At 45.1% G+C, this 24326-nt stretch overlaps 1 protein-coding gene and 1 pseudogene across 4 annotated transcripts; both read left to right on the plus strand.

Moving 5' to 3' along the window:
• The window catches only part of LOC122543487, a 54754-nt pseudogene extending 39546 nt beyond the window's left edge, over window positions 1–15208 (plus strand).
• On the plus strand, window positions 333–24091 carry LOC122543474 (zinc finger protein 239-like). 4 transcript variants are annotated; one of them, XM_043682200.1, is made up of 3 exons: window positions 333–606; window positions 951–2465; window positions 21246–24091. In XM_043682200.1, the coding sequence occupies exon 2, from the start codon at window positions 1316–1318 to the stop codon at window positions 2447–2449; it is 1134 nt and encodes a 377-aa protein (XP_043538135.1). In that variant the 5' UTR covers window positions 333–606; window positions 951–1315; the 3' UTR covers window positions 2450–2465; window positions 21246–24091. The 4 variants fall into 4 exon arrangements, 3 of the variants coding, with proteins under 3 accessions (XP_043538135.1, XP_043538136.1, XP_043538134.1); XM_043682201.1 differs by lacking the exon at window positions 21246–24091 and adding an exon at window positions 12649–12778 and having other exon boundaries at window positions 472–489; XM_043682199.1 differs by lacking the exon at window positions 21246–24091 and adding an exon at window positions 12649–12778 and having other exon boundaries at window positions 515–606.
• Window positions 24092–24326: the final 235 nt, after the last annotated feature.

Raw genomic sequence — 24326 nt, forward strand, 5'->3', positions numbered from 1 at the left:
CACTGTCAGTCCAGGATAAAATTCAAAAGAGCCAATTTTTTTTTTAATGGGTGGAAGTTGCTGTGCACAAATCCTCCTCTTCTAGCCCGCTGTCAAAGCAGTTTCTAATTGTGGGGTTGGGGAGCATGTTCCTATCTCAAGGTTTTGCCCTTTGTCCCTTTAAATGCCGCCCTCGCTCCTTCCAGGGGCAGCGATGCGCATGCTTCGCTCCGCGGTCCCGTCCCGCCCCTTCATTGACTCCGATTGGTTGGAGGACCAGCGCTGTCGTCCAGGCCAGGCCCGCCCCCTTCCCCTTACCCCTACCTTTTGGTCCCGCTTCTCCGTCAATGATCCAAACGCCGCCCCGTGCGGGAAAGGGCATGCGCAGCACGGAATTCCGCCCTGCCCGACACTGCGCACGCGCGGTCGCCATTTTAGCAGCTTCCTCAAGTCGAGGTCGGGGTGAGGGGGGTATTGTCGCAACAGGAATTGCTGGAAAGATCTCTGCAGGTCTGGCAGCGTCTGTGCAGAGTAAATGTTTCGCGTCCAAGAGAGTCTCGTCTCCAGTTTGGTTTGATTTGTTACTGTCACGTGTGTTGGGGTACAGTGAAAAGTGTTGTCTCATGTGTAAGTGCAACAGGGTGACAGAAGAGAGTGCAGGATACAGTGTTACAGCTGCAGAGAGAGAGATAAATATAAACATGAACATGAACATTAAAGAAGTCCATTCAAAAGCCTGATAACAGCAGCTTACGTTTGGTCAGAATGAGTTGGAAATTATTATCCAGTGTTTTATTGGGATTTCAATCCAATGGGGATGATGGCACAGAGAGAGTCTGCGCGCGCGTTATGGGGATTCATAACTTGGAGGGAACCAAGGGGACAACACACCACAAAAACTGTAATTGTCTGCTTGCGATTTCTCTACTTCACTGACAGTGAAGGGTTTTTATCATCTTCTTCTGTTACAGGGATTAGAAGAGGAGGGTTTACATCGTGAAACCCAAACAGAACATCAGGTCAAAGTCTGACAGAGTCGCACCATTCGTCAGGAGCTGAACATCACTGCCCTCTGATTGTGGGAGGAGAAGGAATTGTTTCTCTGGTTTGTCTGAGGGTTTAAATTTCAAACACTGGTGGGACTGGAAAAGCACTGGGATGCAAGTGCGCCTGAGTGAGAGTGTTCCAGGAAACTGACTTTGGAAACAGCTTTCGCTAGTTACCCAGACTGAACAGACATTGCATCGTTTAAAGCAGGAGAAACTGCACGTGTTCAGTGTCTGGATAAGGATTGAACTAAACCTTCAGTCTGGAGGGACACAAAGATACTGGCACCATGGAGAAACCATGGAAATGTGTGGAGTGTGGAAAAGGATTCAGATTTCCATCCTGTCTGGAAGTTCACTGGCGCAAACACACTGGGGAGAAACCATTCGCCTGTTTTGAATGTGGGAAGATATTCACTCAGTTATCCAACTTAAATCAACACCAGAGAACTCACACTGGAGAGAAACCATTTCCCTGCCTTGAGTGCGGAAAGAGATTCACTCAGTTATCCAACTTAAATCAACACGTGAGAACTCACACTGGTGAAAAACCGTTTATCTGCCCTGAATGCAAGAAGGGATTCACTCAGTTATCTAACTTAAATCAACACCTGAGAACTCACACTGGTGAAAAACCATTTATCTGCATTGAGTGTGGAAAGAGTTTCACTCAATTATCCCACTTACATCAACACCAGAGAACTCATGCTGGAGAAAATCTGTTCACCTACACTGAGCATTGGAAGACATTCACTCAGTTATCCCACTTAGATTCACACCATGGAGCTCTCGCAGTAGAAAAACTGTTTACCTGCTCTGAATGTGGGAAGGGATTTGCTGATTCATCCACTTTGCAAGTACACCAGAGAACTCATACAGGAGAGAAACCATTCACCTGCTTTGTGTGCGAGAAGAGCTTCACTCAATTATCCCACTTAAATCAACACCAGAGAACTCACACTGGAGAGAAACCATTTTCCTGCCCTGAGTGCAGGAAGAGATTCGCTCAGTTATCTCACTTAACTCAACACCAGAGGATTCACACTGGTGAAAAACCATTTAGCTGCCCTGAATGCAAGAAGCGATTCACTCAGTTAGCAAACTTACACCAACACCAGAGAACTCACACTGGAGAAAAACCATTCATCTGCCCTGAGTGCGGTAAGAAATTCACTCAGTTATCCAACCTGCAATCACACCGGGGAACTCACACTGGAGTAAAAGCGTTCGTCTGCTCTGACTGCGGGAAGGGATTTGCTCAGTCATCCACCTTACGTGTACACCAGCGAACTCACACCGGAGAAAAACCGTTCACTTGCCTTAAGTGCGGGAAGAGTTTCACCCAGTTATCCAACTTACAGCAACACCAGAGGACTCACTGTAAGCCGCGCATTGTCAGGAAGGCGAGATCACATCCGGAGTGAGAGAGAGAGAGTCTGAGTGAGTATATAATTTGTTGAGTTTATAGGCAGTCTTGGAATTTGGTGCAGAGGTGCTTTTTGCTTGTGTTCTGACTTGTTGTTTGTAAGGTCTTTTTAAAATGATCAATTGCAGCCCCAAGATCTGGGTCCAGCACAACACAGTGACATCACATTAAAGCCATAACTTCATTGGTTGGTGAAAGCTACTAATGTGACTATCTGTCAAAGGTTACTTGCAGATTGAAGATAAATAGGGTAAATATTTACAGGTTACAAACTAAAAGATCAGTAGAAAATTTGTAAAAATCAAATTAAGAATGAATTAAAAAGAGGTGCAGAGCCAGGTGATGTATTGTACCTGTATGATGTGGGAGCTGGAAGACCCCATTTCGTATCACAATGACCACATCTGTAGCAAGTGCTGGTTGGTTGAGGAACTGCGGCTCAGAGTTGATGAGCTGGAGTCTGAGCTTCGAACACTATGACACATCAGGCAGGGGGCGAGAGTTACCTGGATGTTGTCTTTACAGAAGGCGTTACACCCCTTAGATTAATAACCTCAAATTCAGGGACAGGAGGGTGTGACGGGGATGCAGGAGGTAGTGCAGAAGGAGCCTCAGTCCTTGCCGAATAGGTTTGAAATTCTTGCTCCCTGTGTGGATGACGAACGGCTGTATGGAGAATGAGCAAACTGAGTGCCGTGGTGCAAGTAGCTACTCAACATGGAGAAGGAAAGAGAAGTATAGTTGCAATCAAGGATTGTACAGTCAGGATTTGGAGATGCCGGTGTTGGACTGGGGTGTACAAAGCTAAAAATCACACAATACCAGGTTATAGTCCAACAGGTTTAATAGGAGGCACTAACTTTCGGAGTGCTGCTCCTTCAGGTGGTTGTGGAGTATGAGTTTGTAAGACACAGAATTTATAGCAAAAGTTTACAGTGTGATATTATTCAAATTATATATTGAAAAAGACCTGGATTGTTTAAGTGTCTCATCTGTTAGAATGACCATGTTGGTTTCAGTTCTTTCATATGTAAATCGCAAAACTTCCTTTAAAAGTTACATTCGCAAGTGAACTTTAACAATTGGCGTCATGTTAGCCCAGATAATGTATAGAAGGTGTGCGCTTCCCTGTGTGAGAATGTCTGTGCCACAATGGTCAGACTGATTCTCATCTCAAAAATGGATTTACAGAATCTTACATGGACTCATGCATTTTTTGAGCAAAGTAAAATGTAATTCTACAAGTACAGATTCACCCCACAAACGTATGTGACAAAACTCCCACACGTGTCTATATATATACACACACACACACACACACACACACACGTTTGTGAGGTGAATCTGTACTCACAGAATTACATTTTATTTTGCTCAAAAACTGCATGAATCCATGTAAGATTCTGTAAATCCATTTTTTTTTTAGTTTAAAATCAGTCTGACCACTGAGCAACAGACAGTCTCACACAGAGAAGCTCACACCTTCGATACATTATCTGGGCTAACATGACACCAGTTGCTAAAGTTCACTTGAGAATATAACTTTTAAAAAACGTTTTGCGATTGACAGATGGAAGAACTGAAACCAACATGGTCATTCTAACAGATGAGAGACTTAACAAACAATCCAGGTCTTTTTCAATATATAATTTCACTTTTATCACACTGTAAATTTTTGCTATAAATTCTGCATCTTACAATCTTATACTCCACAACTACCTGATGAAGGAGCAGCGCTCCAAAAGCTAGTGCTTCCAAATGAACCTGTTGGAATATAACCTGGTGTTGTGTCATTTGTAACTTTGTATAGTCAGGAGAATAGACATTGTTCTATGTGGGCATGATCAAGAGTCCTGAAGGCTGTGTTACCTGTGTTCCAGATATCTCCTCTGGGCTATGGAGGGAATGGGAGGGGAAAGATCCAATTATCATGGTCCACCTAGGTACTGACGATAGAGGTTAAGAGAGGAAAGAGATTCAGCTGAGGGAAGTAAAATTTAATTCTACAAGTACAGATTCACCCCACAAACTTTGGGGGTTAGATTAAAAAGCAGAAACAAAAAGTAATCTCTGGATTACTAACTGAGCCGCAAGCTAATTGGCACAGTCTCTGCAAGATTAAAGAGGTAAAGGTGTGGCTCAAAGATCAGTGTGGGAAAAACAGGTTCATATTTCATGGGCAGTTGGCAACAGTACTGGGAAAGGGGAGAGCTGTTCTGATGAGCAAGGTCCACCGGATCTGGCTGGGATCAGAGTCCTTGTAAATTGCACCACTTAGGGTCAAGCATGAGGCTTTAACTAAATAGTGGGGTGTGGGTACACTTCCGTGGAAAATTAAGGAAAACGTTAATGGTGGAGATGGCTCAGCAGAAGTTACGGAAGTTTCCAGAACGAGTCATGGGACTGAGAGTATAGAAAGGATTTGGAATCTAACTTCAGGCCCAGCAGATAAAGCGGCAGCTATGAGAAGGGAGGCAGGCAGTGCAGGACTGAGGGTGTTGTACCTGTATACAAAACAAGGTAAATGAGATTGGAGCGCAGATTGACATTGACAGGTGATTTCGTGACTGTCACAGAGACATGACTCCAAAAGGATCAGGGCTGGGAACTAAATATCCAAGAATACACATCCTATGGAAAGGATATGCGAATATGCAGAGCAGGCTTGATCGTAAGAAATAAAATCGATAAGGAGATGTGATAGAGACTTGGAGGTCATGGAATCTGTGTGGGTAGACTTTTAGTGTCGAAGAGTCCTACAGCACAGAGACAGACAACTTTGGCTCAAACTGGTCCATGCTCGCTCACCCCACTTACTAGCAGTTGGCCCATATCCTTTGAAACCTTTCCTATCCATGTTTTTGTCCAAATGCCTTTTAAATATTGTTAATATACCCGCCTCAACCACTTTTGCTGGCAGCTCGTTCCATGTGCATTTCGCTGTGTAAAGAATTATTGCCCCTCAGGTTCCCTGTTATTCCTTCCCCTCTAACCTTAAACTGATGCTCTCTAGTCCTTGATTCCCCAACTCCAGGATAAAGACTGAGTGTATTCACCCTATCCATGCCTCTCATGATCTGATACACTTCTAAAAGTGCCCCCCCCCCCCCCACCCCTCAGTCTACTACACTCTTAAACAAAAAAGTCCTAGCTTGTCCAACCTCTCCCTAAAACTCAGACTATTGAGTCCTTGGAAATTTCTTCTGCATTTTTTCCAGTTTAACAACATCCTTCCCGTAGCAATGTGACCAAAACTGTACACAATACTCGCTAACATTTTGTCCACCTGCAACATAACTTCCCAACTTCTATACTCAGTGCCCTGACTGATGAAGGCCAGTGTGCCTAAAGCCTTCTTCACTGCCTTATCTACCTGTGACTCCACTTTCAGAGAACCATGCATCTGAACTCCAAGATCCCTCTGTTCCACTACACTCCTTGAGGCCCTACCATGAAACTCGTACCTTGATTTGACTTTCCTCACATTTATCTATATTAAACTCTATTTGCCATTTCTCGGCCCATTTCCCCAGCTGATCATGGTCCAGCTGCAATTTCTGATAACCTTCCTCACTGTCCACAATACCGCTTATTTTAGTGTCATCTGCAAACTTACTAATTATGCCTTGTACATTCTCATTCAAATCATTGATACAGATGACACACAGTATTGGACCCAGCACCGACTCCTGAGGCACTCCACTAGTCACAGGTCTCTAGTCTGACAAGCATCCTTTCACTATTAACCTCTGCTTCCTACCGTCAAGCCAACCGTGTATCCAATTTGCCAGCTCGCCTTGAATTCCATGCGATCTAATCTTCCAGAGCAGCCTACCATGCAGAACCTTCTCAAAGGCCTTACTGAAATCAATATACACTATATCTACCGCCCTGCCCTCGTCAACCTTCCTGGCCACTTCATCAAAGAACTGTAATAAATTTGTGAGGCATGATCTCCCACTCTCAAAGCCATGCTGACTATTCTTAATCAAAGAGGAGAAAGTGAGGACTGCAGATGCTGGAGATCAGAGCTGAAAATGTGTTGCTGGAAAAGCGCAGCACATCAGGCAGCATCCAAGGAGCAGGAGAATCGACGTTTCGGGCATGAGCCCTTCTTCAGGAATATCGACGTTTTGGGCATGAGCCCCTCTTCAGGAATCCTGAAGAGGGGCAACACATTTTCAGCTTTCGTTTCTATTCTTGATCAAACCCGGTCTTTCCAAATCCATGTATAACTTATCTCAGAATCTTCTCAAACAGGTGTTGAACTTACTGGTCTGTAGTTCCTGGGTTTTTCTTTGCAGCCCTTCTTGAATAATGGCACAACATTCACTACCCTCCAGTCTTCCGGGACCTCACTTGTGGGTCACGACGATGCAAAAGTATCAGCCAGATCCCCTGCAATTACTTCTCTAGCCCCTTGCAGTGTTCTTGCATATATCTGGTCAGCACCAGGATATTTATCCACCTTCATACATTCTGATACATGCAACACCACCTCTACTGTGATATTGACTGTCCCCAAGGGATGACCACTAACTTCCCCAAGTCTTATGTCTTCCTCCATGGTAAACACAGAGGAGATATATTCATTCAGGACCTCGCCCATCTCCTGTGCTTCTGCAAATACATGTCCAGTTTGGTCCTTGAGGGGCCCTATTCTCTCTCTAGTTATTCTTTTTCATTTAATGTACTTAAACCTTTATGGATTCACCCTAATCTTCCCAGTCAAGGCTATCTCATGTCCCCTTTTTGCCCTCCTGATTTCCTTCTTCAATAAACTCCTTTATCCCCTATATTCCTCCAGGGATTCCCTTGATCCTGGCTGCCTGTACCTGAGCCATACCTCCTCTTTCTGGCCAAAGCCTCAACATCTCTTGTCATCCAGTGTTCCCTATTCCTGTCAACCTTGCCTTTCACCCTCAGACCTTGAACTCTCAATGTCTCACTTTTAAAGGCCTCCCCTTCGCCTGCAAACAAACTGTTCCAGTCAACCCCTGCAAACTCCTGTCAAATCCTATCAAAATTCATCTTGCCCCAATTTAGAACTTGATTCGCTTGAGGAATTGCAAAGGAAAAACAACTCTGAAGAGTGTTATGTACAGGCTGCTAGCAGCAGTCAGGATGTTGGACAGAAGATAAATCAGGACATTGGAAAAGGCATGGAAGAAAGACACTTAGAATAATCATGGGGGACATGGATGTGTGGGGAGATTGGGACAGTAAGGTTGGGAGTGTATCAGAGTCAACAAAATGTGGCGCTGCAAAGGCACAGCCGGTCAGGCAGCATCCAAGGAGGTTAGCAGCCTGAACGGCTGTGCTTTTCCACCGCCACACGTTTTGACTCTGATCTCCAGCATCTGCAGTCTTCACTTTCTCCAGGTTGGTAGTGGATCCAAAGAAAAGGAATTTGTGGAATGTCCATGGGATTTCTTTTCAAGCAGCTTGAGATAGACTTGACTGGGGAACAGGCAGTTCTGGATTTGGTGATGTGTTGTGAAACATGCTTTATTAGGCAGCTTGATGTGGATAACCTGTTCGGGGGCAGTGACTATTTATTCTTAGAATTCACCCTGCAGGTTGAGAGGAGAGGCTTGAATCAAATGAACTGATATTACAATTGACTAAAGGAAACTACAGAGCGATGGGAACCGAGCTGGCCAGTATTGATTGAATTGGAAGTATAGCGGGGAGATGGTGGAGAGTAGTGACAGGAGTTTCTGGGGATAACTCAGAACGCACATTTATCCCAAGTGCCGCTCAGACACTGAATTAATCACATAGACAGACACAAAGTGGATCCATAACGAGATGAATGTTTTGTGAAGTGATTGCAATAACCTCTCCCTGCCCCCGAGCTACAGGTATTACAGAGACTTCTGACAGTTTGTTTTATGTAAGGCGGGAATAACTATTCATTCCTAACAAAAAGCACCAGGCAAAATTCTAGGAATGGTGATGATACAACTTCTTAAAGCCACGAGCTAACAACCCGCAGTGTGAGCACAAACTCCCCCTTTTTCCCTCAAGGTGGTACTTCAACTTGGCAGATGAGACAAAAGGTTGGTAGTGGAGGTTAGATGTCAGGTTAAAGACAGAGAGGTGGTGAGCTATGTGGCTGGATTCAGAGTGTTTGAGTCTCAGGCTAGCAGTTGCGACCTCCAGTTGTGCAGCTCCCAAATCATTGATATAGGTAACAAACAATAGTGGACCCAGTACCGATTCCTGAAGAAGGGCTTATGCCCGAAACGTCGATTCTCCTGTTCCCTGGATGCTGCCTGACCTGCTGCACTTTTCCAGCAACACATTTTCAGCACTCCACTAATCACATGTCTCCAGTCCAACGAGCGTCCTTCTACTATTACCCTCAGCTTCCTATCACCAAGCCAATTGTGTTACCAACTTGCTGTCGTCCCCCTCACCCGAGCAGCTCTACGATAGTTTGGTGAAGAAAGAGCTGAAAGCTTTGGAAGAGTTACTGAGCTGGTTTGGTTCCTTCCTCTGGCAATGTCCTCGTGGTAGCCGAGGATGCTCACGATACAGCTCCTTGTCAAAAACGGTCTTCCAGTTCACAGTGATCTGTTGTTTGCTTCAAGCAGTGTCCCTGTTTATTCCCTAGTAATCAGGTGCTCACGATTGTCTCCTCTCTGGGAGCAATCCTTTCACGGACCTCGCTGCTGAAGGTCTAGCCATCGACACCTCACACTGGGCTGGTAAAAGAGGCTAAGCAGCAGCCAATCCTGATCCATGCTGATCTTGCCATCGCCAAGGTTGATTTCCCCTGCGCTGGAGACAGTGAGGGTCTTTTCTGACAATTTTAAAAAAAAATTTTAATGTAAGTGATTCGTAGAAGGAAAAGTTTGCACATTCTCCCTGTGTCTGTGTGGGTTTCCTCCAGGTGCTCCAGTTTCCACCCACAATCCAAAGATATGCATGTTAGGGTGAATTGGCCATGCTAAATTGTCCATGGTGTTCAGGGATAGTGTGGGCTAGGTGCATTAGTGACGGGTAAATGTAGAGTAAGAGGGAATGGGTTACTCTTTGGAGGGTCGGTGTGGACTTATTCGGCCAAAGGGCCTGTTTCCACGCTGTAGGGATTCTATGATTGGATTCTATGAACACAGCAGGTCAGGCAGCATCCACTTCCCACACCTCCACCCTCGAACCTCGCCCCTCCAACTGCAACAAGGACAAAACCCCCCGGTCCTCACCAGAGAGGGTGTCCCCTCCCCACCCCTATCTGCTTTCCATAAAGACCATTTCCTCCGTGACTCCCTCCTCAGATCCAAACCCCCCCCCCAACCAACCCAACCTCCCTCCCAACACCTTCCCTTGTCACCGCAGGAATCGCAAAACCTGTGCCCAAATCTCCCCCCCTCGCCTCCGTCCAAGGCTCCAAAGGAGCCTTTCGCATCCATCAAAATTTCACCTGCACTTCCAAACGTCATTTACTGTATCTGCTGCTCTCGATGTGGTCTCCTCTACACTGGGGAGACAGAACACGTACTCACAGAGCACTTCAGAGAACATCTCCGGGACACCCGCAACAACCAACCCCACCGCCCTGTGGCCGAAAACTTTAACTCCCCCTCCCACTCCGCCGAGGACATGCAGGTCCTGGGCTGCCTCCATCGTCACTCCCTAATCACCCCCTCCCTAGAGTAAGAACACCTCATATTTTGCCTCTGGACCCTCCAACCGCACGGCATCGAAGTGGATTTCACCAGTTTCCTCATTTCCCCCCCCCCCTATTCCAGTTCCAACCTTCCAACATGGCACCATCTCTCCCCACCCCCTTGGCTCACAGCCTCATTCCTGACGAAGGGCTTTTGTCCAAATCATCGATTTTCCTGCTCCTGGGATGCTGCCTGACCTGCTGTGCTTTTCCAGCACCACATTCTCAACTCTAATCTGCAGTCCTCACTTTTGCCTAGTTGCTTTTTAAACTTTGTCCACCCCAGTCCAACACCAGCACCCATTAGTGTAGATACCTCAAAATAGAGTACACTGTCACAGAACAATGGGACTCTTATTTAACACAAAGGAGGGAAGAAAATTTTCCTCTTGAGAGTAAAGAATGCCTGGAATTGTCTACCCAGAGAATAGTGGGACTACATGATTGAAAGAAATCCATTTTTGAATGTCAGGGTGTTGAAGTCATAAAAGCAGCTGGCTCAAAAGAGGAGCTGAGGCCTGTGGCGAATGAGCCTTGATCTTTTAATGATTTGGAGATGCCGGTGTTGGACTGGGGTGTACAAAGTTAAAAATCACACAACACCAGGTTATAGTCCAACAGGTTTAATTGGAAACACACTAGCTTTTGGAGCGACACTCCTTCATCAGGTGATTGTGGAGGGCTCGATCGTAACACAGAATTTATAGCAAAAATTTGCAGTGTGATGTAACTGAAATTATACATTGAAGAATTGATTGTCTGTTAAGCCTTTCATCTGTTAGAATACAGTGATAGTTTCACTTCTTTCATGTGTAAATCACAAAACCCTTTTTTAAGAAGTTGCATTCTCGGGTTAGCTGTTAACAATGGTGATAGCGAGACCATGTGTTGAAGGTGTTAGCCCCCTGTGTTCTCTGTCTATGACCTGATGTTTAGGTTGATTCCAATCTAAAAAGTGAAATAACAGAGTTTTACATAAATTCATGCAGTTTTTGAGCTCAGAGTTCGACATGAATCTATGTGGTTTTTGAGCAAAGTGCAATGTAACTTTTTACCAAAAGAATTCACCACACACAATATATATGTGTGCATGTGGGTCTGTCTGGAGTGGGGGTTGTGAGTGTGCAAGTAGTGGAGGTGTGGGGAAGGTCTTGGTGAGGTGCTCATCTGCATTGATAATGTGTTGTAGGTCACGAAGAACATGGCGTAATTTTTCAGCCCCTGGGAAGTACTGAATAACGAAGGGTACCCTGTCAATTTTGCAAGTAGTGGAGGTGTGGGGAAGGTCTTGGTGAGGTGCTCATCTCCATTGATAATGTGTTGCACTCACAACCCCCACTCCAGACAGACCCACATGCACACATATATATTGTGTGTGGTGAATTCTTTTGGTAAAAAGTTACATTGCACTTTGCTCAAAAACCACATAGATTCATGTCGAACTCTGAGCTCAAAAACTGCATGAATTTATGTAAAACTCTGTTATTTCACTTTTTAGATTGGAATCAATCTAAACATCAGGTCATAGACAGAGAACACAGGGGGCTAACACCTTCAACACATGGTCTAGCTATCACCATTGTTAACAGCTAACCCGAGAATGCAACTTAAAAAAAGGGTTTTGTGATTTACACATGAAAGAAGTGAAACTATCACTGTATTCTAACAGATGAAAGGCTTAACAGACAATCAATTCTTCAATGTATAATTTCAGTTACATCACACTGCAAATTTTTGCTATAAATTCTGTGTTACGATCGAGCCCTCCACAATAACCTGATGAAGGAGCGTCGCTCTGAAAGCTAGTGTGCTTCCAATTAAACCTGTTGGACTATAACCTGGTGTTGTGTGATTTTTAACTTTGATCTTTTAAAATAGCTTGAGAGGATGAATGGACCACGCCTGCTCCTATTTCTTATTGTTTATTGCAAACTCCCTCACTGTTAGTGCAGGATAGAAATTCAAAGAGGAAAGTAGCTGTGCATAAATCCTACCCTTCTAACCCCGCTGTCAAAGCAGTTCCCAGCTGCAGTTTCTAACTGGGGTCTTGGGGGTGGGGGGGCATGTACCTGTCTCAAGGTTCTGCCCTTTGTCCCTTTAAATCCCACCCTCGGTCCTTCCAGCTCCAGCGCCGGCGATGCGCATGCTTCGCTCCGCGGTCCCGTCCCGCCCCTTCGTTGACTCCGATTGGTTGGAGGACCGGCTCTGCCGCACGGTCCTCCAGGCCCGCCCCCTCCCTTCCAATGTGTCAATGACTGGCTCCGTGCAAGTCCGCGCATGCGCGGCACGGATTTCATCCCGGAACTGCGGTCTCCACTTCAGGAGCTGCTTCTAAGCAGAATCAGGGTCTTGTCTGCAGCTGTAACCATTAGTCAGAATGAGTTGAAGATAATTACCCTATATTTTACCCAGGAATGAGGGAACGGGGGTTTGCAATTTTGAGGGAGCAAGAGAGGAAAATCCTCCACAGAAACTGGAATTGTCTGTTTTAACGATACCTCTGCTTTACTGACATTGAACAGTTTGGTCGCAGGGACTAGAAGAGGAGGGCTCACATCGGGGAAACCCAAAAGAAACATCAGGTGAAGATCTGACAGAGTCACTCCATTCATCAGGTGCTGAACATCACTGCCCTCTGACTGTGGACGGGGGGAATCTTTGTCTGTTTTGTCTTGAGGGGAAAGATTTCAAACATCAATGTGACTGGAAAAGCACTGAGACACGCACGCCTGAATGTGAGTGTACCAGTGAATTAAGTGACTGCGCAAAGAGCCTTAACCAGTCGCACAGATTGAAGCGATATTGCACCATTTAGAGGAGGAGCTGTACACGTTTTCTCTGTCTGGATAAGGATTGAGCTGATCCTTCAATCTGGAGTGTCGCAAAGATCCTGGCACCATGGAGAAACTGTGTAAATGCGTGGAGTGCGGGAAAGGATTCAGATTTCCATCGAGGCTGGACATACATCGACACAAACAGACTGGGGAGAAACCGTTTACCTGCTCCAAGTGTGACAAAGGATTTGCTCGTTTATCCAGCTTCAAGGTACACCAGAAACGTCATGCTGGGGCGAAGTCGTTCATCTGCACCACGTGTGGTAAGAGGTTCGTTAATTCTTCTGATTTACACGTGCACGAGAAAGTTCACACTGGGGCGAAACTATTCCCCTGTTCTGAGTGTGGGAAGGCGTTTGTTCAGTGATCCAAGTTACAGCAACACCAGCGAATGCACACAGGGGAAAAGCCATTCACTTGCTCTGACTGTGGGAAAGGATTCAGTCAGTCATCTAACTTACATGTACACCAACGAATTCACACGTGAGAAAAACCATTTGCTTGCCCTGAGTGTGAAAAGAGTTTCACTCAGTTATCCCACTTAGGTTCACACCAGAGAATTCACTCTGGTGAAAAACCATTCACTTGCCCTGAATGTGGGAAGAGATTCACTCAGTCAGCAAACTTACATTCGCACCAGAAAATTCATACTGGAGAGAAACCATTCCCCTGTCCTGATTGTGATAAGTGGTTCATTCGGTTATGCAACTTGCACCAACACCAGGGAACTCACAGCAGAGAAAAGCCATTCACCTGCGCTGAATGCGGGAGGGGATTTGTTCAGTCTTCCACGTTATGAGAGCACCAGAAAACTCACAGTGGAGAGAAACCGTTTACCTGCTCTGACTGTGGAAAGAGATTCACTAAGTCATCCAGTTTACTTAGGCATCAGAGAACTTACACTGGTGAAAAGCCTTTCACCTGCGCTGAACGTGGAAAGTGATTCACTCACTTAACACACTTGCATCGTCATCAGAGAACTCACATCGGTGAAAAGCCATTCACCTGTCCTGACTGCTGAAAGAAGTTCGCTCAGTTAACAAACTTAGATCAGCATCAGAGAACTCACACTGGAGGAAAACCATTTCCCTGTCCTGAATGCGGGAAAAGATTCACTCGGTTATCCAACTTAAACCAACACCTGGGGACTCACACTAGAGAAATGCCATTCACCTGCTCTGAATGTGGGAAGGGGTTTGCTCAGTCTTCCAGGTTATCTGAGCACCAGAGAATTCACATCGGAGAGAAACCATTCACCTGCTCGAGCTGCGGGAAGGGATTTGCTCAGTTATCCCACTTGTATCAACACCAGCGAACCCACACTGGCGAAAAACCGTACACCTGTACTGAATGCAGGAAGGGGTTCAGTCAGTTAGCAAACTTAAAAGTCACACCACAGAACCCACACTGGAGAAAAACCATAAACCTGTTTTGACTGCAGGAAGGGATTCGCTTAGTTTTCCAACTTAAACATCAGAGAACTCATACTGGAGAGAAACCATTCACTTGCCCTGAGTGTGAGAAGAAATTCGCTCAGTTATCCAACTTAGAATCACACCAGAGAAATCTCACTGGAGAAAGACCGTTCCCCTGTCCTGCGTGTGGGAAGAGATTCACTCGGTTATCCAACTTACATCAACACCAGGGAAGTCACAGTAGAGGAAAAATATTCACCTGCTCGGACTGCGGGAAGAGATTCAGTAACTCCTTCAGTTTACTTCAGCACCAGAGAACTCACGCTGGTGAGAAACTGTTTACCCGGTCTGACCGCAGGAAGGGATTTGGTCAGTTATCCCAATTGCAGCAACACTAGAGAACGCACGCTGGAGAGAAACCATTCACCTACTCTGTGCGTGGAAAGGGATTCACTCGGTCTTCCAGCTTATGTCAACATCAGATAACTGTCACTTGAGAGAAACTGTTTACCCACTCTGATCACAGGAAGGGATTTGGTCACTTATTCCAAGTGCAGCAACACCAGAGAACTCGCACTGGAAAGAAACTGTTCCCCTGTCCTGAGTGTGGGAAGAGATTCATTAATTCATCCACTTTCCTTAGGCACCAGAGAACTCACACTGGAGAGAAACTATTCACTTGTCCTGAGTGTGGATAGGGATTTGCTCAGTTAACACACTTACATCAAGATCAGAGAATTCACTCTGGAGAGAAACCATTCGCCCGCTCTGAATGCAGGAAGAGATTGTCAGTTAACGAACTTAAAGTCACACCAACAAACTCACACTGGAGAGAAACCGTACACCTGCTCTGACTGTGGGAAAACATTCACTCAGTTATCCCACTTACATTCACACCAGAGAACTGATACTGGAGAAAAACTGTTCACCTGCCCTGAATGCGGGAAGGGATTCACTCAGTTAGTGAAATTAGAATCCCACCACAGAACTCACACTGGGGAGAAACCGTTCCCCTGCCCTGAATGCGGGAAGGGATTCAGTCAATTAGGGAACTTGCGTTCCCACCAGAGAACTCACACTGGAGAAAAGCCATTCACCTGCTCTGACTGCGGGAAGGGATTCACTCAGTCATCCAAGTTACGTGTACACCAGACAAACCGTTCTCCTGCCCGGAGTGCAAGAAGAGTTTCGCTCAGTTACCTCACTTGCATTCCCACCGGAGAACTCACGGAAACTGCGCACTGTCAGGAAGGGGAGATCACATCCGGAGTGAGAGAGAGAGAGCCTGAGTGAGTACACAGTTCGGGGAAATTTGTGGGCAGTGTCGGAATGTGGTGCAGAGGGCTGGAGATGCTTTTTGCTTGTGCCTTGGCTCGTTGTTTGTAAGGTCTTTTTAAAATGATCGATTGAAGGCCAGAGTCTGGGCCCAGCATAACGCACAGAGTGATGTCACAGAAAAGCATGACTTCATTGGCTGGTGAAAGCTACAAATTTGTCTGCCTGTCATTGGTTACTTTCAGGTTGAAGTTAAATGAGGGAAATGGGTTCCAAAGTAAAACATCAAAAGGACGTTTTTTTAAAAATCAAATTAAAAACTAAGTAGATAATGTGGAGATGAAAAACCCCTTAATGTATTGTTTCTGTATGATGTGGGGACTGGTGGCTCCTTTTAGTGGTCTGTAGTGACCCCGTCTGGAGCGAGTGTTGGTTGCTTGAGGAAGAGTAGCTCAGATTTGATGAGCTGGAGTCTGAGCTTCGAATGCTGCGACACATCAGAGAGAGTGACCTGGATGCTATGTTTCAGGAGGCAACGCTCCCCTTGGATTAATGACTTCGAATTCAGTCAGTGGTCAGAGACCGGAGGATCTGACCATGAGCGAGGCAGGTAGAGGCATAGTACCAAGGAGCCCCCCGGCAAGCAGGTTTGGGATTCTTGCTCCCGTGCAGATGCGAGGAAGGGCTGTAAGAGGGATGTGCAAACTGATCACAGCGTGGCGGTACAAGGCATGATTCAAGCTATGGAAGAAAAGAGAAATGTAGTTGTCATCAGGGATTGTATAGTCAGGGGAATAGACACAGTCCAGGATCAAGAGTCCTAAAGCTTTGTTTCCGCCTGGTGCTTGGGTTGAGGGTATCTTACCTGGGTTTCAGAGGAACTTGTGGAGTGGGAGCAGAAAGATCCAGTTGTCGAGGTCCACAAAAATACCAATGGTGTAGGGAGAAAGAAGGAAGAGGTTCTGCTGAGGGAATATGAGGCGTTAGGATCTAAAAAAAAAACAAACCAAAAGGTAGCAATCTCTGGATTACTAACTGAGCCAATCGGTACAGTGTCAACAAGCTTTAAGAGGGAAGCCCGTGGCTCCAAGATCAGTCTGGAGAAGATGGTTTGAAATTAATGGGAAATTGGCACCAGTACTGGGGAAGGAGAGAGCTGTTCCAGTGAGGCAGACTGCACCTGGATCAGGCTGGGATCAGAGTCCTTACAAATTGCATAACTTGGGCTGTGGATAAGGCTTTAACCAAACAGGGAGGCGTGGGTTCAATTGCATGGAAAGTTAAGGAAAACGTTAAAGGTGAGGTTATAGAAGTTTCCAGATATTAGGATAGAGAGTATGGAAAGGATCAAGAACTGAATTTCAGGCCCTAGTGGATGAGGGGGCAACTATGAGAAGGGAGGCAGTTAATGCAGGACTTGAGGATGTTGTACTCAGATGCATGCAGCATATGAAACAAGGTAAATGAGGTTGTAGCGCAGATTGACATTGACAGCTATGATTTTGGGAGTATCACAGGGATGTTGCTGAACAGGATCAAGGCTAGAAACAAAATATCTAAGGATATGTGTTTGATGGAAAGGACATAGACAAAGTCTTTTCCCTGGGATCGGGGAGTCCAGAACTGGAGGGCTTAGGTTGAGGGGAAAGATATAAAAGAGACCTAAGGGGCAATGTTTTCATGCAGAGGGTGGTATGTGTATGGAATGAGCTGCCAGAGGAAGTGGTGGAGGCTGGTATAATTGCAACATTTAAGAGGTGCTGGCAGGTGGGACTAGATTGGGTTGGGATATCTGGTTGGCATGGACGGGTTGGACTGAAGGGTCTGTTTCCATGCTGTACATCTCTATGACATGCAAATGAGCAGAGAGAGCAGGCAGTGAGAAACAAAATGGATCCGAACTAAAGCTGCTCAGGAGATTTAACCTAGTAAGGTGGGGAGGGCGGTGGGGGTGGTTGGGATCCGGGAGATAGTGAGGAAAGAGATCAGTCTGAGACTGGTACAGTTGGGAAGACGAGCAACTCAAATGGTCAGGGCAGCCAGGAACAAAGCAGAAAATGATGTGGTAGTAAAGCAAACTGCATTTCTTTCAATGCAAGAGGCCTAGCAGGGAAGGCAGATGAATTCGGGGCATGATGAACATGGCATTGGGATATCATAGCAATTACAGAGATGTGGTTCAGTTATGGACAGGACTGGCTGCTCAAAGTTCCAGGATACAAATGCTACAGGAAGAATGAGGAAGGGGAAATGGTATTTTTGATAAGGGATAGCATTACAATTTGTACTTAGGGAGGATTTTCCTAGGAATACGTCCAGGGAAGTTATTTGGGTGGAACTGAGAAATAAGAAAGGGATCATCACCTTATTGGGATTGTACTGTGGAACCCCTCCCCAGTAGTCAATGGGAAATTGAGAAACAATTTTGTGTAGAGATCTCAGTTTTCTGTAAGAATAATAGGGTGGTTATGGTAGGGGATTTTAACTTTCTAAACATAGACAGGGACTGTCATAGTGTTAAGGGTTTAGAAGAAGAGGAATTTGTTAGGTGTGTACAAGAACATTTTCTGATTCAGGATGTGGATGTACCTACTAGAGAAAATGCGAATCTTGACCGACTCTTGGGAAATAAGGCAGGGCAGGTGGCAGTACAGGAGCACTTTGGGCCAAGTGACCATAACACTCTCAGTTTTAAAATAGTGATGGAAAAGGATAGACTGGATCTAAAAGTTGAAGTTCTAAATTGGAGGAAGGCCAATTTTGACGGTATTAGGCAAGAACTTTCAAAAGCTGATTAGGGTTGGTTGTTCGCAGGTAAAGAGATGGCTGGAAAATGAGATGCCTTCGAAAATGAGAGTCCAGAGACAGTATGTTCCTGTTAGGGGGAAAGGTGAGTCTGGTAGGTGTAGGGAATGCTGGGTGACTAGAGAAATTGAGGGTTTGGTCAAGAAAAAGAAGGAAGCATGTGTCAGGTATAGACAGCAAAGATCGAGCGAATCCTTAGAGTATAACGACAGTAGGAGTATACTTAAGAGGGAAATCAGGAGGGCAAAAGGGGACGTGAGATAGCTTTGGCAAATAGGGTTAAGGAGAATCCAAAGGCATTTCATAAATACGTTAAGGGCCAAAGGAAAAATAGGCAGAGAATGGGGCTCCTCAAAGATTAGCCAGGCAGACTGTGTGTGGAACCCCAGAAGATGGGGGAGGTACTAAATGAGTATATTCCGCATCAGTGTTTACTGTGGAGATGTAGAATGTGGGGAAATAGATGGTGACATCTTGAAAAATGTACAGGACATTGGTTAGGCTACTTTTGGAATATTGTGTGCAATTCTGGTCTCCTGTCTTTCGGAAGGATGTTCTTAAACTTGAAAGGGTTCAGAAAAGATATACATGGATGTTGCCAGGGTTGGAGGATTTGAGCTATAGGGAGAAGCTGGAGAGACTGAATAGGCTTGGGCTGTTTTCCCTGGATTGTCGGAGGCTGAGGGGTGACCTTATGGAGGTTTATTAAATCATGATTTTATATTTATCCTATGACAAGATAAATATCCAAGGCCTTTTCCCTGGGGTAGGGAAGTCCAGAACTAGAGGGCATAGGTTTCGGGTGAGAGGGGAAAGATATAAAAGGGACCTAAAGGGCAGTCTTTTCATGCAGAGGTGGTGCGTGTATGGAATAAGCTGCCAGAGGAAGTGGTGAAGGCTGGTACAATTACAACATTTAAAAGGCATCTGGATCGATATATGAATGGAAGGATTTAGAGGGATACGAGCCAAATGCTGGCAAATGGGACTAGATTAATTTAGGATATTTGGTCAGCATGGACGCGTTGGACTGAAGGATCTGTTTCCATGCTGTACATCTCTGTGACACTGACTAAGTGATGTAGACTTGGAAGGCTTGGAATCTGTGTGGGCAGAATTGAGGAACTGCAAAGGAAAAAGGACCCCGATGAGAATTATATACAGGCCTCCCAGCGGTAGTCAGGATGTGGGGCAGATAATAAATCAGTAGATTCAAAAGGCATGTAAGAACGACGCTATTACAATAATCTTGGGGGACAGATATGCAGGTAGACTGGGAAAATCAGGTTGGTACTGGATCACAAGACAATGAATTTGTGGAATGTCGATGGGAATATCTTTGGAGTAGCTAGTGGTAGGGCCCGTGAAGGAGCAGGCAATCCTGGATTTGGTGATGTGTAGTGAAGCAGTCCTGATTAGGTAGCTGATCGTGAATGAACCCTTCAGAGGCTGTAACTGTTCTCGGAATAACTATTTATTCCTGACAAAACAGCACCAGACAAAATTCTGGGAATGGCACTGAGGCAATTGCTTAGTCATGCGCTAAAAACCTGGAATATTAGCCCAAATTCCCTATTTCTCCCCAAGCTGTTATTTCAGCCTGTGATACAAGACAAGTCGGTCATGGAGGTTAGCTGTCAGGTTAAAGGTAGAAAGAGAGAGAGAGAGAGGTGGTGAGCTGCGTGGCTGTGTTTGGTGTGTTTGAGTGATGTGCCATCAGTCCCGATGTGCTAAACCCCTCTGAGTAGATTTGCAATGATTTGGTGAGGAAAGAGCTGAAATCTTTCAGAGTCACCAAGTTGGGTTATGTCGTGATTGGAATGAGGTCGACATCGTTGACTAATATAACGAGGCAACTGGAATCTCCTCAGCTCGGAGGATTGACTCCGAGCTAGCTAGCCACTGCCAGTACCATACGCAATTAAATAAACGGTGGATTGCTGATGGAATACTCGGCTCTGTGCACTTATTTCAGGCTGGTTCCTTTTTAGATTACATTAGATTCCTTACAGTGGGGAAGCAGGCCCTTCGGCCCAACAAGTCCACACCGACCCTCCGAAGTGCAACCCACCCAGACTCATTCCCCTACATATACCCTTCACCTAACACTACGGGCAATTTAGCATGGCCAATTCACCTAACCTGCACATTTTTGGACTGTGGGAGGAAACCGGAGCACCCAGAGGAAACCCACGTAGACATGGGGAGAACGTGCAAACTCCACACAGACAGTTGCCCGAGGTGGGAATTGAACTCGGGTCTCTGCCGCTGTGAGGCAGCAGTGCTAACCACTGTGCCAACGTGCCGCCCATCTGGACAACCTTCTCATAGTACCCTACCAATTGGACACTCATTCTATGGCCTGGTGCCAAAAATAGTCCTCCAGTTCGACTTTTACTGCTCCAGTCACAGTTACCTGTTGTTTTGATTCAGGACAATCTCCCCTTGGTTTTTACTAATTGGACATTCGGGGGGGGGTGTCTCCTCTCTGGGTACAATCCTTTCTTGGAATGTGCTGCTCAAGCTCCAGCCATTGACTCCTCGGACAGGCTGGAGGGATGTGGCTTTTACTGCACTGACCCCTAGTTTTTCCCTGCAGATTGTGACTGTTATGTTTGCACTTATTGTGAGGTTATGGGTTTAAGTACCCTTGTAGCTTTGGTTGGCTTTCTGCAGTTAGGAAATGACCGTGAGTGGGCAACAGAGTTGTTTGTCTGTAATGGGGGTAAGCATGAATATGGTATGGTGAATCGGATGTTAAACTAACAACAAAAATCCCTTCTGTTGCAGCAAACTGATGTGCTGGCTGCTGCGGTGCCTGTTTCCTCCTGCCTTGTATGGCATGAGATCTGCCATCACCTGCACAATCTCACCACAGGATACAGTCTAGAGGATGAAGTCGTCATAATAACAACTGCATGCAAAATAATTGTAATGGTTTACCAGGTGAAATGTGTACTTTGTTGAACTTTCATTACACATGTAACGACCCATATTCACGGAGAACGCCAGGAAACAGGAATTAAGAATGCTACTGTTACTGGATGACATGGAATAGCATTGCACCCCGACAGAACTAGATGGCACCTTACCATTGACCTGAAATAAGTCTATAAGAAGGCAGTGCCTAAAGTAGGCCCTGCCTAGCAGTAGCTGACATGAAAATTGGCATAATATAGTGCCTTGAAGTAGTGATTTGCCACTGTATCCCAGATGTTACAGAGATAAAGGGACATGGATTCTGGGGTTTGGGGTTATGATGGGGTGAATGGAAGGGCCCATCCAGTGACATACAGATACCCCATCTTCAGTGGTAGTATGATACATGTACCCCAGTGTTCAAACAAAATATTGTTTTGGCTGTGACGGAAATAACTAATGAAAATAAAAATCACCCTTCCATTGCTGCCCTTTACACACCCCCATTAACAATGCAGAGGTGTGGCAGAAGAGTTGTACTCTCTCCCATTCAAAATGGAGCAGAGACAGAGATGGGTGCATTAAATTCTATGGTTGTTGCAACTTTACAAAACAAGATTGCTCAAATTGGGCAACTCACTATTAGCTGCTGTATGGAACAAAACCATCAGCACGTAAGGATTTAGCAAATTGGTGTCTGGCCAACAATGATTTGGAAGCTTGCTGATAGCCTTGTCTGGGGCATCGCACTCACAGACCTTAACGCTGAAGCTATTTGAACAGACGGTAACTTTTTAGCGACTTTGACAAAATTGAATGGAGTAACACCTCATTGCTATCCAGGTATCTGTGGTCTCGCAAACGATTATTAAGTCTCTCATGTGCTAACTTTTAACGGTTAAACCTGATTTATGTAAAACTAATTGAAACGCCACAGTACGCAATGCTCCTTTTTGATTTTAAATAGTACACAGTGATAAATATGGTGCAAGTTTATCGCCCCATCTGTTGGGAGGTATGTTGTGGGAACCTGTATTTATGGGAAATGGCTGGATGATAACAATCAAACCCACAGGTGGGTGGTTGTGAATAGCCTGAAGGCCTAGTGTGCCTCTTCCACACCCCTGCCTTCGAACCATGTAGATTGTAGTCTAGCAGGGCTACCTGCACATGAAGGAAATTACTGTCAGTGATACAGCCATTCACACAACTGGTCCTGTCCACAGGTGTGTAACTAGTACTCATACAGTATATCTTAATGATGAGAGAGAGAGAACCGCCCAGCAACTTCTATAGTGACAAAAGTTATGTTCTTTATGATTTTTTTGTTGGAAATAAAACCTACAGAATTAAAGAATGGGAAATGATGACCTTGGACTGTACCATTAACCAATGGAGGATACTTCTACATGTGACATTTGAAACACTGAGGGCTTTCCTTGCACATTATAAACAGATTTGCTCTCATTTGGCAGCAGTATAATGTATTGCTGTGAAAACCTGCCATGATCAGCTATGATCCATTAATTGGTTTAGAAGACAATTTAGGAACTCTTGTTGTGTATTTAAGGGATGGTTAGCAAAAGCTAGCGAGCTCTTACGGCACCCAGTTATTGTAATTTTGCTAACTGTTTGCTTTTTTTTAATCACCTGATTAATGGCTTGTCAACTTTGTCACGTGTATAATTAGCTTGCAACCGTTGAACAACACATTGTTCTGATTACCTGGTTTGAAGATATTAAAGGATATTCTGGTGTACAAATTCAAAAATGATACCTCGAAGCCAGACCAATTGTGGACGTGATAATAAGCAATTGATGGAGAGTGGAGGAATACATGAACACAGACTTTTGTTTTTACAAGAAAGTGGCCTTGGCGTGAGAACAGGCTGTTTTGCAAGGATAACAGAACTTGTTTTTGACTTACTTGTGACCTCCAGGCATTGAGGAAAGCTTTGGAAAAGTACACAGAAGAGGTAGTTCAGCACATAACAGCAAGTCCAGTGTATTATGAACACTGGGGACTTGTCCCAGTTTGTTGGTCTTCACGAACAGACTGGGTTCACGCAAAGTGCCCTGGAAATTGAGATTGAGCTCCGAGTGCCAGCTCTTGCCAGGGTTCTGGACAAGCAAAAGAGCATGAGACTCATGTTTGAATATATCTAAAGCAGTTGAAGGTAATCATTTTGTTTAAGTATGTCTAAAGTAGTGTAAGCTAATAATTGTCTGATTACTTGATATATGTTAAGTAACCTAAGCTAACATATTTGCATTATATCGAAGCGCACATGTTCCCCCACCCACAAAATCAGCCCATACTGTATGTCAGTTCAGGACAGGAGACATTGGATGGATGAGGAATGGGTGGGTGAGTGGTTGAAAGAATGTTCAGTGAAGGTGGGCCGTCCTTGGTGCTGTGGTGGGGGTTGTTCATTCTGAAGAAGTCCCACCTGAAATGGTGACCACTAATTTCTCACGTTTCGATAATGAGTGATCTGCTGTCTATTTCTCCATGTTTGGTTTTCCGTTTCCATCTGTCTGGGGCTGTCCCAGAGTTTAGGTTTTGTTTCAGTTTGTATGGCACACCTGTTTGATCTCAGCTGGAATGTCATGTCCACTTCTGGAAGGATGTGAAGCATTAGAGAGGGTCACCAATTTAATACAGAACAGAAAGAGATCCTTTGGCCCATCTTGTCTGAGTCAGTCAGCAAGTACCTATTTCCCTGCACTTGGTCCATAGCCATTCATCAAAATATTTCTTCAACGTTGTGATAATTCTTGCCTCTACGCAATGAATTCCAGATCCGTACCAACTTACGGCTGAAAAGATTCCTTCTCAAATATCCTCTCGTGCGTCTATGCACCCTTTTTATTGTTCCTGTTAACTAATAGGGGAAGATTTGTTCCTATCATCCCTATATCTGCCTCAAGTTTGTAACCTCAATCAGGTTC

The sequence above is a fragment of the Chiloscyllium plagiosum genome, chromosome 44 (genome assembly GCF_004010195.1).
Source record: "Chiloscyllium plagiosum isolate BGI_BamShark_2017 chromosome 44, ASM401019v2, whole genome shotgun sequence".
NCBI lineage: Eukaryota > Metazoa > Chordata > Chondrichthyes > Orectolobiformes > Hemiscylliidae > Chiloscyllium > Chiloscyllium plagiosum.

What these genes read in the sequence shown, in the direction of transcription:
- LOC122543474 (XM_043682200.1), top strand. Translation starts at nt 1,316, where the DNA reads ATGGAGAAACCATGGAAATGTGTGGAGTGTGGAAAAGGATTCAGATTT.